Source organism: Nerophis ophidion, linkage group LG02, assembly GCF_033978795.1.
Source record: "Nerophis ophidion isolate RoL-2023_Sa linkage group LG02, RoL_Noph_v1.0, whole genome shotgun sequence".
In the NCBI taxonomy this organism is placed as follows: Eukaryota; Metazoa; Chordata; class Actinopteri; order Syngnathiformes; family Syngnathidae; genus Nerophis; species Nerophis ophidion.
Genome location: NC_084612.1, coordinates 83,774,868 through 83,788,765, shown reverse-complemented (window position 1 = coordinate 83,788,765; position 13,898 = coordinate 83,774,868). Strand labels below are relative to the sequence as shown.

General features: G+C 25.7%; 1 protein-coding gene across 5 annotated transcripts in view; it reads left to right on the top strand.

The window, feature by feature from the left end:
- phkb (phosphorylase kinase, beta) overlaps positions 1–13,898 on the top strand; it is a 274,364-nt gene that overhangs the window by 222,122 nt on the left and 38,344 nt on the right. For 2 of the 5 annotated variants that reach the window (XM_061892491.1, XM_061892487.1), the window contains one exon: positions 6,543–6,633. The exons of the other annotated variants lie outside the window; for them this stretch is intronic. In XM_061892491.1, coding sequence (XP_061748475.1) covers positions 6,543–6,633 — 91 coding nt within the window. The remainder of the gene's footprint in view (positions 1–6,542; positions 6,634–13,898) is intronic. 5 annotated transcript variants of the gene reach the window in all.

Here is a 13,898-nt window from a genome sequence, read left to right as displayed (position 1 = left end):
GTTGCCGCTAGCAACGTGGTGCGTTTTGACTCATCAGCACATTTGCAACAAAACACAATTAGTGAGCATTAAAGTATGAAAAGTGGTTATTCATGTTTTCAGTCGGGCTGAAAATGATCCGTCTCGCGCTTCATTTACTCGTTTGCAGGAAGTGAAAGACCAAAAATAAAAAAATCTCAGTTATTTTTGATCGAATTAGCTTTTTTTTTGCTAACCAGCTAGCATCTGTGTTGCCAAATACATGTTCATGGTCATCTTACATCCATTTTTCATTTTTGTGCTTTCATCATGTTTGTATTTACTTGTTTTCATTCAAACAAACAAATTATATTCCTACTTAAATATGATTTTTAATCAGTAAACATTCTTTTCTTTAATCGAGTCGAGGAAAGAAAATCGCCCAACGAGTCAATATTTAGCCTAAAAACATTTAATTTGAATTTAAATTAATTTAATTTAATTTAATGGCCAAAAATAAGAAACAAAAAAAAAATACATTAAATCAATTAAAGATTATTCAAAATTTAATAAGGAAAATAAGTGCTTTTGGAATTAATGAGATTAAGTGATATATTTATTTAAATACTAGTATTATAATAAATAATTATTATTATTTATTATAATACAACAATTTAAATAACTTTTGGTTAATATTTTGACATAACGCCAACATTTAGCCCATTAAAATGTAATTAAGTTAAATTAAATAGTCAAATATAACCTTGGATTTAAATTAAATCAAACGGAAAAACATACGTTAAATTAATTAAAGATTATTCAAAATTTAATAAGGAAAATAACTGCTTTTGGAATTAATGAGATTAAGTGATATATTTATTTAAATACAAATATTAAATAAATTACGATTTTATTGAATGTAATAATTATTATTTATAATAATACCACATTTTTAATAACTTTTGATTAATATTTTGACATGAAGTCAACATTTAGCCCCATAAAATGTAAATAAATTAAATAGTCAAAGATAACATTGGATTTAAATTAAATTAAACTAAAAAAAATTACATTAAATTAATTACAAATTATTCAAAGTCCGTTAAATACAATTAAAGAAAATAACTACGCTTGGATTTAATGAGATTTAGTGACAGTATTTTTATTTAAATACAAATATTAAATAAAATACGATTTTATTTAATGTAATTATTAGCATTTATAATAATACAACAATTTAGATAACTTTTGATTAATATTTTGACATAAAGTCAACAGTTAGCCCAATAAAATGGAATGAAAATCAATTAAATTATTAAATATAACATTGGATTTAAATTAAATTAAACTAAAAAAAAATGACATTAAATCAATCAAAGAATATTCAAATTTCTTTAAGTACAATTTAATAAGGAAAACAACAACTTTTGGAATTAATGAGATTAAATAATAGTATATTTTTTAAATACAAACATTGTATAAAATATGGTTGTATTTCATGTAGTAATTATTATTTATAATAATACAACATACAATACAATAACTTTTGATTAATATTTTGACATAAAGTCAACATTTAGCCCAATAAAATTGAATGTAATTTAATTAAATGGTCAAATATAATATTGGATTTGAATGAAATCAAATTTGAAAAAAACTACACTACTCAAATTTTCAAATATTGAATACCTTTTAATTAGGCGATTAATTATGTTTGCAATTAATTAAATTAAGTGTAAGTATATACGTTTAAATATAAATATGAAATTAAATAACATTTTAATTTATGTAGTAAATGTTAATAAATTATCTAGTTTTTAAATAAATTTTGGTTATTATTTTGATGTAAATCAACAATTTATCCCAATAAAATGGAATTGAATTCAACTATTTGTTCAAATATAACATTGGATTTTAATGAAATCAAATCAGAAAAAAATGACAGTACTCAAATAATCAAATATTGAAAATATGGAATACATTTTAATTAGGTAATTAATTATGTTTGCAATTAATTAAATTACTGGAAGTATATGTATTTAAATATAAATATTAAATTAAATAATATTTTAATTAATGTAATAAATATTAATAAATAAGAAAACTACATTTGAAATAACTTTTGGTCTTTATTTTGACATAAAATCAACATGTAGCCTAATAAGATTTAATCGATTTCAATTAAATGTTGAAATATAACATTGGATTTAAATGACATAACCATTTTTTTTTTTAATTGTTAAATACTATTTAATTAGGGAAATAATTACTTTTGGAATTGATTATATTAGGTAGAAGTACATTTATTTAAATATAAATATTAAATTAAATACAATTTTAATCAATATATTAACTATTAATAAATAATAAAACTACCTTTTAAATAACTTTAAATATTTAGATCGAAAATCAACATGTAGCCTAATAACATTACATTTAATAAATATTAATTGAATTCAATTAAATGGTGAAATATAACATTAGATTTAAATGACATAACCATTTTTAAAAATCACATTAAAATAGTTAAATATTATTTAATTGGGGAAATTGATTATATTAGGTAGAAGTAAATTTTTTTTAAATATAAATATTAAAGTAAATACATTGGTGAAATATAACATTAGATTTAAATGACAAAACCATTTTTAAAAATCACATTTTTAAAAAAAATCGTTAAATATTATTTAATGAGGAAAATAGTTACTTTTGGAATTAATTATATTAGGTAGAAATGCATTTATTTAAATATAAATATTAAGTTAAATACAATTAAATTAATATATTATATATTAATAAATAATCAAACTACATTTTAAATAACTAAATATTTGGATAGAAAATCAACATGTAGCCTAATAACATTAAATTTAATACAAATTAATAGAATTAAATTAAATGGTGAAATATAACTTTGGATTTAAATGACATAACCATTTTTAAAAATCACATTAAAATAGTTAAATATTATTTAATTGGGGAAATTGATTATATGAGGTAGAAGTAAATTTTTTTAAATATAAATATTAAAGTAAATACAATTTTAATCAATATATTATATATTAATAAATAATAAAACTACCTTTTAAATAACTTTAAATATTTGGATAGAAAATCAACATGTAGCCTAATAACATTAAATTTGATAAAAATTAATTTAATTCAATTAAATGGTGAAATATAACATTGGATTTAAATGACATAAACATTTGTAAAAATCACATTAAAATAGTTTCTTAAATACTATTTAATTGTTGAAATTGATTATATTAGGTAGAAGTACATTTTTTTTAAATGTAACTATTGAATACAATTTTTATCAATATATTATATATTAATAAATAATAAAACTACATTTTAAATAGCTTTAAATATTTGGATAGAAAATCAACATGTAGCCTAATAACATTTAATTTAATAAAAAATAATTGAATTCAATTAAATGGTGAAATATAACATTGGATTAAAATGACATAACCATTTTTAAAAATCACAATAAAATAGTTTAAATATTATTTAATTGGGGAAATTGATTATATTCGGTAGAAGTAAAAAAATAATAATATAAATATTAAATTAAATACAGTTTTAATCAATATATTATATATTAATAAATAATAAAACTAAATTTTAAATAATTTTAAATATTTGGATAGAAAATCAACATGTAGCCTAATAACATTAAATTTAATACAAATTAATTAAATTCAATTAAATGGTGAAATATAACATTGGATTTAAATGACAACCATTTTTAAAAATCACATTAAAATAGTTTGTTAAATACTATTTAATTGGGGAAATTGATTATATTAGGTAGAAGTAAATTTTTTTTAAATGTAACTATTAAACTAAATACAATTTTAATCAATATATTATATATTAATAAATAATAAAACTACATTTTAAATAACTTGAAATATTTGGATAGAAAATCAACATCCAGCCTAATAACATTAAATTTAATAAAAATTAATTGAATTCAATTAAATGGTGAAATATAACATAGGATTTTAATGACATAACCATTTTTAAAAATCGCAATAAAATAGTTTAAATATTATTTAATTGGGGAAATTGATTATATTCGGTAGAAGTAAAAAATATATATATAAATATTAAAGTAAATACAATTTTAATCAATATATTATATATTAATAAATAATAAAACTAAATGTTAAATAATTGTAAATATTTGGATAGAAAATCAACATGTAGCCTAATAACATTAAATTTAATACAAATTAATTAAATTCAATTAAATGGTGAAATATAACATTGGATTTAAATGACAACCATTTTTAAAAATCACATTAAAATAGTTTGTTAAATACTATTTAATTGGGGAAATTGATTATATTAGGTAGAAGTAAAAATTTTTTAAATGTAACTATTAAACTAAATACAATTTTAATCAATATATTATATATTAATAAATAATAAAACTACATTTTAAATAACTTTAAATATTTGGATAGAAAATCAACATGTAGCCTAATAACATTAAATTTAATAAAAATTAATTGAATTCAATTAAATGGTGAAATATAACATAGGATTTTAATGACATAACCATTTTTAAAAATCGCAATAAAATAGTTTAAATATTATTTAATTGGGGAAATTGATTATATTCGGTAGAAGTAAAAAAATATATATAAATATTAAAGTAAATACAATTTTAATCAATATATTATATATTAATAAATAATAAAACTAAATTTTAAATAATTGTAAATATTTGGATAGAAAATCAACATGTAGCCTAATAACATTACATTTAATACAAATTAATGAAATTCAATTAAATGGTGAAATATAACATTGGATTTAAATGACAACCATTTTTAAAAATCACATTAAAATAGTTTGTTAAATACTATTTAATTGGGGAAATTGATTATATTAGGTAGAAGTAAATTTTTTTTAAATGTAACTATTAAACTAAATACAATTTTAATCAATATATTATATATTAATAAATAATAAAACTACATTTTAAATAGCTTTAAATATTTGGATAGAAAATCAACATGTAGCCTAATAACATTTAATTTAATAAAAATTAATTGAATTCAATTAAATGGTGAAATATTACATTGGATTAAAACGACATAACCATTTTTACAAATCACAATAAAATAGTTTAAATATTATTTAATTGGGGAAATTGATTATATTCGGTAGAAGTAAAAAAAAATATATATAAATATTAAAGTAAATACAATTTTAATCAATATATTATATATTAATAAATAATAAAACTAAATTTTAAATAATTTTAAATATTTGGATAGAAAATCAACATTTAGCCTAATAACATTAAATTTAATACAAATTAATGAAATTCAATTAAATGGTGAAATATAACATTAGATTTAAATGACATAACCATTTTTAAAAATCACATTTCTAAAAAAAAATCGTTAAATACTATTTATTTAGGAAAATAGTTACTTTTGGAAATAATTATATTAGGTAGAAATGCATTTATTGAAACATAAATATTAAATTAAATACAATTTTAATTATTATATTAAATATTAATAAATAATAAAACTACCTTTTAAATAACTTAAAATATTTGGATGGAAAATCAACATGTAGCTTAATAACATTAAATTTAATACAAATTCATTAAATTCAATTAAATGGTGAAATATAACATTAGATTTAAATGACATAACCATTTTTAAAAATCACGTTTTTAAAAAAAAAAATCGTTAAATACTATTTAATTAGGAAAATAGTTACTTTTGGAAATAATTATATTAGGTCGAACTGCATTTATTGAAATATAAATATTAAATGAAATACAATTTTAATTATTATATGAAATATTAATAAATAATAAAACTACCATTTAAATAACTTTAAATATTTGGATAGAAAATCAACATGTAGCCTAATAACATTACATTTAATTACAAATTAATTAAATTAAATTAAATGGTGAAATATAACATTAGATTTAAATGACATAACCATTTTTAAAAATCACATTTAAAAAAAAATCGTTAAATATTATTTAATTAGGAAAATAATTACTTTTGCAATTAATTATGTTAGGTAAAAGTGCATTTATTTAAATATTAAATTAAATACAATTTGAATTAATATTTGAGATATTAATAAATAATAAAACTACCTTTTAAATAACTTTAAGTATTTGGATGGAGAATGAACATGTAGCCCAATAACATTTAATTTAATACAAAAAATTGAATTCAATTAAATGGTGAAATATAACATTGGATTTAAACAAAATAAAATAAAAAAAAAACATAACATTTAAAAATATTTAAAAATTACTTTATGCTTTTTAATGAAGAAATTAATGACTTTTGCAATTAACAAAGTGAAAGTACATTTATTTCAATGTAACTGTTGAATTGAATACAATGTTAATGAATGTATTAATTTTTAGTAAAAAATAATGATACTACATTTTAAATAACTTTTGATTAATGGTATGCTATAAAATGAATTTTGAACTAAATATTTGCCACCATCAGCGCCTCACGCTCCTGCAGCGCCACCTAGCTGCTGTGCTGACCCCCTGTGATGTGTTTGTCGCCCACTAGGTCCGTTGTCCGTCTGGCTGCCAGTCTGTTAAGTAAGCTAGTGGACAGCCTGGCCCCCAGTATTACTAGTGTCTTAGTGCATGGCAAGCAGGTAAGTCAGGTGCACGCTCCCTAACCATGTCTGAGAGCACAATGTCACCCCGCTACGCCGCCGCCGCCACAAATGAAACATCCTCACTTTTGCAATGTAGCGTAACCGATGTCCTGCATCAACAACACCCGTATCCCCCGTATTTTTCTTTTTTTCTTCTTTGTCATGAAAAAGGGAGGTTTTTGTGGTTGGTGCATTATTTGTAAGTGTATATTGTGTTTTTAATGTCGATTTAATAAAAAAATTAAAAATATATATATATTTTTTATTTTTATTTTATTTATTTATTTATTTTTTTTTTATTATTCTGCGGCCCGGTGGTTGGGGACCACTGGTGTAATGGACATAGCAAGCTTAGATTGTTTAGATATTGGTAAATATTCACATTATTTAATAAGTCAGGATTACATTATATTAAAAAGATGTACTTCTTATGGGATCAAGCAAGACTTGGTGACAAAAAATATATTTTTATGTATACAAATTTCCTAATTGATACATTTTACAATTGAGAAGATGAATTATTGTTTTTAAAAAGTGTTTTTTGTTTTGTTTTTAGATGTTTTTTAGGTTGTTGTTTTTTTTACATTTAAAATGTGTAGCAGAGCCTTTTTGTATTTTTATTTTTTAATTGTGTAGAAAACCTTTTTTTTAAAAAAACAAAAAAAACTTAGAGAAGATGAATTAATGTTTTTAAAAAAATGTTTTTTTTTGTTTTGTTTTTAATGTTTTTTATTTGTTTTTAACATGTGTAGCAAAGCCCTTTTTTATATCATTTTTTTTAAAATGTAGAAAAACTTTTTTTTTAAACTTGTCTTCCGTGGTGTAGTGAACATTGCAAGCTTAGATTGTTTAGATATTGGTAAATATTCACATTATTTAATAAGTCAGGATTACATTATATTAAAAAGATGTACTTCTTATGGGATCAAAAAATATATTTATGTATACAAATTTCTTAGTTGATACATTTTACAATAGAGAAGATGAATTCATGTTTTTAAAAAGTGTCTTTTGTTTTGTTTTTAGATGTTTTTTAGTTTTTCTTTACATTTAAGATGTGTAGCAAAGCCTTTTTGTATTTTAATTTTTTAATTGTGTAGAAAACCTTTTTTTTTTCAAACAAAAAAACTTAGAGAAGATGAATTAATGTTTTTAAAAAACTGTTTTTTTGTTTTTTTTATGTTTTTTATTTGTTTTTAACATGTGTAGCAAAGCCTTTTTTTATTTCATTTTTTTTAAAATGTGGAAAAACTTCTTTTTTTTAACTTGTCTTCCGTGGTGTAGTGAACATTGCAAGCTTAGATTGTTTAGATATTGGTAAATATTCACATTATTTAATAAGTCAGGATTACATTATATTAAAAAGATGTACTTATTATGGGATCAAGCAAGACTTGCTGAAATTTTTTTTTTTTTTTTAATACAAATTTCCTAGTTGATACATTTTACAATAGAGAAGGTGAATTAATGTTTTTAAAAATTGTTCAGTGTTTGTTTTTAGATGTTTTAGGTTGTATTTTTTTTACATTTAAGATGTGTAGCAAAGCCTTTTTGTATTTTAATTTTTAATTGTGTAGAAAACCTTAATTAACATAATTAAACTAAACAAAAAAACTTAGAGAAGATGAATTAATGTTTTTTAAAAAAATGTTTTTTTGTTTTTAATATGTTTTTTAGTTATTTTTAACATGTGTAGCAAATGCCTTTTTTGATTTAAATTCTTTTAAAATGTAGAAAAACTTTTTTTTTTTAACTTGTCTTCCGTGGTGTAGTGAACATAGCAAGCTTAGATTATTTAGATATTGGTAAATATTTACATTATTTAATAAGTCAGGATTACATTATATTAAAAAGATGTACTTCTTATGGGATCAAGCAAGACTCGGTGAAAAAAAAATTTTTTTTTAATACAAATTTCGTAGTTGATACATTTTACAATAAAGAAGATGAATTATTGTTTTTAAAAAGTGTTTTTTGTTTTGTTTTTAGATGTTTTTTTAGTTTTTTTTTTACATTTAATATGTGTAGCAAAGCCTTTTTGTATTTTTATTTTTTAATTGTGTAGAAAACCTTTTTTTTTTTAAAAAACTAATCCCCAAAAATTTTGAGAAGATGAATTAATGTTTTTAAAAAAATGTTTTTTTTTGTTTTTAATATGTTTTTTAGTTATTTATATAATAAGTCAGGATTACATTATATTAAAAATATGTACTTCTTATAGGATCAAGCAAGATTTGGTGACAAAAAATTTATTTATGTATACAAATTTCCTATTTGATACATTTTATAATAGAGAACATACATTAATGTTTAAAAAAAAAAAAAAATTTCTAGATGTTTTGTTTTTTACATTTAAGATGTGTAGCAAAGCCTTTTTGTATTTTTTAAGAGTGTAGAAACCTTTTTTTTTTTTTTTTTTATGTCTTTCATGGTATAGTGCAAAGGTCCCCAACCACTGGGCCGCAGAATAATTTTTTATTATTTTTTTATTGTTGTTTTTTTATTAAATCAACATAAAAAACACAAAATACACTTACAATTACTGCATTAACCCGAAAAACCTCCCTTTTTCATGACAATAAAAAAAAAAATGCTTCTTATGGGAAAAGAGACCCGCAAATGTAGTTTTTGACGTGCCTTGCAATAGCAAAGATAAATTAATTGCAAAAAAAAATTTTTTATATGTAGCAAAGCCTTTTTGTATTTTTATTTTTTAATTGTATAGAAAACCTTTTTTTTTTTTTAAACTAAACCCCCAAAAATTTGAGAAGATGAATTAATGTTTTTAAAAAAACATTTTTTTTGTTTTTAATATGTTTTTTAGTTATTTATATAATAAGTCAGGATTACATTATATTAAAAAGATGTACTTCTTATGGGATCAAGCAAGACTTGGTGAAAAAAAATATTTTTTTAATACAAATTTCCTAGTTGATACATTTTACAATAGAGAAGATGAATTAATGTTTTTAAAAAGTGTTTTTTGTTTTGTTTTTAGATGTTTTTTAGTTTTTTTTTTAGCAAAGCCTTTTTGTATTTTTATTTTTTAATTGTGTAGAAAACATTCTTTTTTTAAACTAAACCAAAAAAAATTAGAGAAGATGAATTAATGTTTTAAAAAAAATGTTTTTTTTGTTTTTAATATGTTTTTTAGTTATTTATATAATAAGTCAGGATTACATTATATTAAAAAGATGTACTTCTTATAGGATCAAGCAAGACTTGGTGACAAAAAATTTATTTATGTATACAAATTTCCTATTTAATACATTTTATAATAGAGAACATACATTAATGTTTAAAAAAAAAATGTTTAGATGTTTTGTTTTTTACATTTAAGATGTGTAGCAAAGCCTTTTTGTATTTTTTAAGAGTGTAGAAACCTTTTTTTTTTTTTTTTAAATGTTTTTCGTGGTGTAGTGCAGTGGTTCCCAACCACCGGGCCGCGGAATAATTTTTTATAATTTTTTTCATTTTAATTTTTTTATTAAATCAACATAAAAACACAAAATACACTTACAATTACTGCACTAACCTAAAAAAACATCCCTTTTTCATGACAATAAAATTAAAAAAAATGCTTCTTATGGGAAATGAGACCTGCAAATGTAGTTTTTGACGTGCCTTGCAATACGGAAGATAAATAAATTGAAAAAAAATTGTTTTTATACGTAGCAAAGCCTACTTTGATTTGTATTTCATAAAAAAAATTGTAGCAAACCCTTTTTTTACCCTTTTTAAAAAGAAAATCCAGAGTTTTCCCCCAAGTGTTGAGCATAAATATCATTAAAAGTCTTTATTGATTCAAGTTGATGTTTCTCAAAGTCTTCGCCATGACGACATTCCGCTAATATAACAACTTTCTCTATGATTTTATTCTCATTTTAGGCCTTTTCAGTGTTCCTTGCCGGAATGACTACGGCTCACCATGATAACTCCTTCTCTATTTTGTGACGCTCTTCCTGTTTTTTTATGTGCGCCCGATTCCGCTGGGGGGGAAAAAAAACCTCGCACGCCCGCGCTCTCCACGCCGGCTTGGAGTGTTTGTCACAGATTAGCCTCCTCGCCCCGGCCGCACTTATCTCGCCTCATTTTTATTATTATTTTGTAGCACTTTAGCTTTTTTTTTCTCACAGCGCTGAAGTAGCGGGAAGGTGTGCATCTGCATATAAATGACCTGCACACGCCGATTCCTTTTAAATATATTCCTAATAAACCTAGCAATGTCAGGCGTTTCAATAAAAACTAAAAAAAAAAACAAGATTTTTACAAATTATTATTGTTATTTTTGCAGGCCCATTAAAAGGGGAACATTATCACAATTTCAAAATGGTTAAAAACAATAAAAATCAGTTCCCAGCGGCTTGTTGTATTTTTGGAAGTTTTTAGCATGTTAGCATCGATTAGCGTAGCATGTTAGCATCGATTAGCTGGCAGTCAACATCAACAAAACTCACCTTTTTTGATTTCGTTGACTTTATAGTTGCAAATGCATCTGCAGGTTATCCATACATCTCTGTGCCATGTTTGCTTTAGCACCGCCGGTAAATAGCATGTTAGCATCGATTAGCGTAGCATGTTAGCATCGATTAGCTGGCGGTCAACATCAATAAAACTCACCTTTTTTGATTTCGTTGACTTTATCGTTGCAAATGCATCTGCAGGTTATCCATACATCTCTGTGCCATGTTTGCTTTAGCACCGCCGGTAAATAGCATGTTAGCATCGATTAGCGTAGCATGTTAGCATCGATTAGCTGGCGGTCAACATCAATAAAACTCACCTTTTTTGATTTCGTTGACTTTATAGTTGCAAATGCATCCGCAGGTTATCCATACATCTCTGTGCCATGTCTGCTTTAGCACCGCCGGTAAATAGCATGTTAGCATCGATTAGCGTAGCATGTTAGCATCGATTAGCTGGCAGTCAACATCAATAAAACTTACCTTTGTGATTTCGTTGACTATCGTTGCAAACGCATTTGCAGGTTATCCATACATCTCTGTGCCATGTCTGCTTTAGCACCGCCGGTAAATAGCATGTTAGCATCGATTAGCATAGCATGTTAGCATCGATTAGCTGGTAGTCAACATCAACAAAACTCACCTTTGTGATTTCGTTGACTTTATAGTTGCAAATGCATCTGCAGGTTATCCATACATCTCTGTGCCATGTCTGCTTTAGCACCGCCGGTAAATAGCATGTTAGCATCGATTAGCTGGCAGTCAACATCAACAAAACTCACCTTTGTGATTTCGTTGACTTTATCGTTGCAAATGCATCTGCAGGTTATCCATACATCTCTGTGCAATGTCTGCTTTAGCACCGCCGGTAAATAGCATGTTAGCATCGATAAGCGTAGCATGTTAGCATCGATTAGCTGGCAGTCAACATCAACAAAACGCGCCTTTGTGATTTCGTTGACTTTATAGTTGTAAATGCATCCGCAGGTTATCCATACATCTCTGTGCCATGTCTGATTTAGCACCGCCGGTAAATAGCATGTTAGCATCGATTAGCGTAGCATGTTAGCATCGATTAGCTGGCAGTCAACATCAACAAAACTCACCTTTTTTGATTTCGTTGACTTTATAGTTGCAAATGCATCTGCAGGTTATCCATACATCTCTGTGCCATGTCTGCTTTAGCACCGCCGGTAAATAGCATGTTGGCATCGATTAGCATAGCATGTTAGCATCGATTAGCTGGCAGTCAACATCAACAAAACTCACCTTTTTTGATTTCGTTGACTTTATAGTTGCAAATGCATCCGCAGGTTATCCATACATCTCTGTGCCATGTCTGCTTTAGCACTGCCGGTAAATAGCATGTTAGCATCGATTAGCGTAGCATGTTAGCATCGATTAGCTGGCAGTCAACATCAACAAAACTCACCTTTTTTGATTTCGTTGACTTTATAGTTGCAAATGCATCTGCAGGTTATCCATACATCTCTGTGCCATGTCTGCTTTAGCACCGCCGGTAAATAGCATGTTAGCATCGATTAGCGTAGCATGTTAGCATCGTTTGGCTGGCAGTCAACATCAACAAAACTCGCCTTTGTGATTTCGTTGACTTTATCGTTGCAAATGCATCCGCAGGTTATCCATACATCTCTGTGCCATGTCTGCTTTAGCACCGCCAGTAAATAGCATGTTAGCATCGATTAGCATAGCATGTTAGCATCGATTAGCTGTCAGTCAACATCAACAAAACTCACCTTTTTTGATTTCGTTGACTTTATAGTTGCAAATGCATCCGCAGGTTATCCATACATCTCTGTGCCATGTCTGCTTTAGCACTGCCGGTAAATAGCATGTTAGCATCGATTAGCGTAGCATGTTAGCATCGATTAGCTGGCAGTCAACATCAACAAAACTCACCTTTTTTGATTTCGTTGACTTTATAGTTGCAAATGCATCTGCAGGTTATCCATACATCTCTGTGCCATGTCTGCTTTAGCACCGCCGGTAAATAGCATGTTAGCATCGATTAGCGTAGCATGTTAGCATCGTTTGGCTGGCAGTCAACATCAACAAAACTCGCCTTTGTGATTTCGTTGACTTAATCGTTGCAAATGCATCCGCAGGTTATCCATACATCTCTGTGCCATGTCTGCTTTAGCACCGCCGGTAAATAGCATGTTAGCATCGATTAGTGTAGCATATTAGCATCGATTAGCTGGCAGTCAACATCAACAAAACTCACCTTTGTGATTTCGTTGACTTTATCGTTGCAAATGCATCTGCAGGTTATCCATACATCTCTGTGCCATGTCTGCTTTAGCACCGCCGGTAAATAGCGTGTTAGCATCGATTAGCTGGCAGTCAACATCAACAAAACTCACCTTTGTGATTTCATTGACTTAATCGTTGCAAATGCATCCGCAGGTTATCCATACATCTCTGTGCCATGTCTGCTTTAGCACCGCCGGTAAATAGCATGTTAGCATCGATTAGCGTAGCATGTTAGCATCGATTAGCTGGCAGTCAACATCAACAAAACGCGCCTTTGTGATTTCGTTGACTTTATCGTTGCAAATGCATCTGCAGGTTATCCATACATCTCTGTGCCATGTCTGCTTTAGCACCGCCGGTAAATAGCATGTTAGCATCGATTAGCGTAGCATGTTAGCATCGATTAGCTGGCAGTCAACATCAACAAAACTCGCCTTTGTGATTTCGTTGACTTTATAGTTGCAAATGCATCCGCAGGTTATCCATACATCTCTGTGCCATGTCTGCTTTAGCACCGCCGGTAAA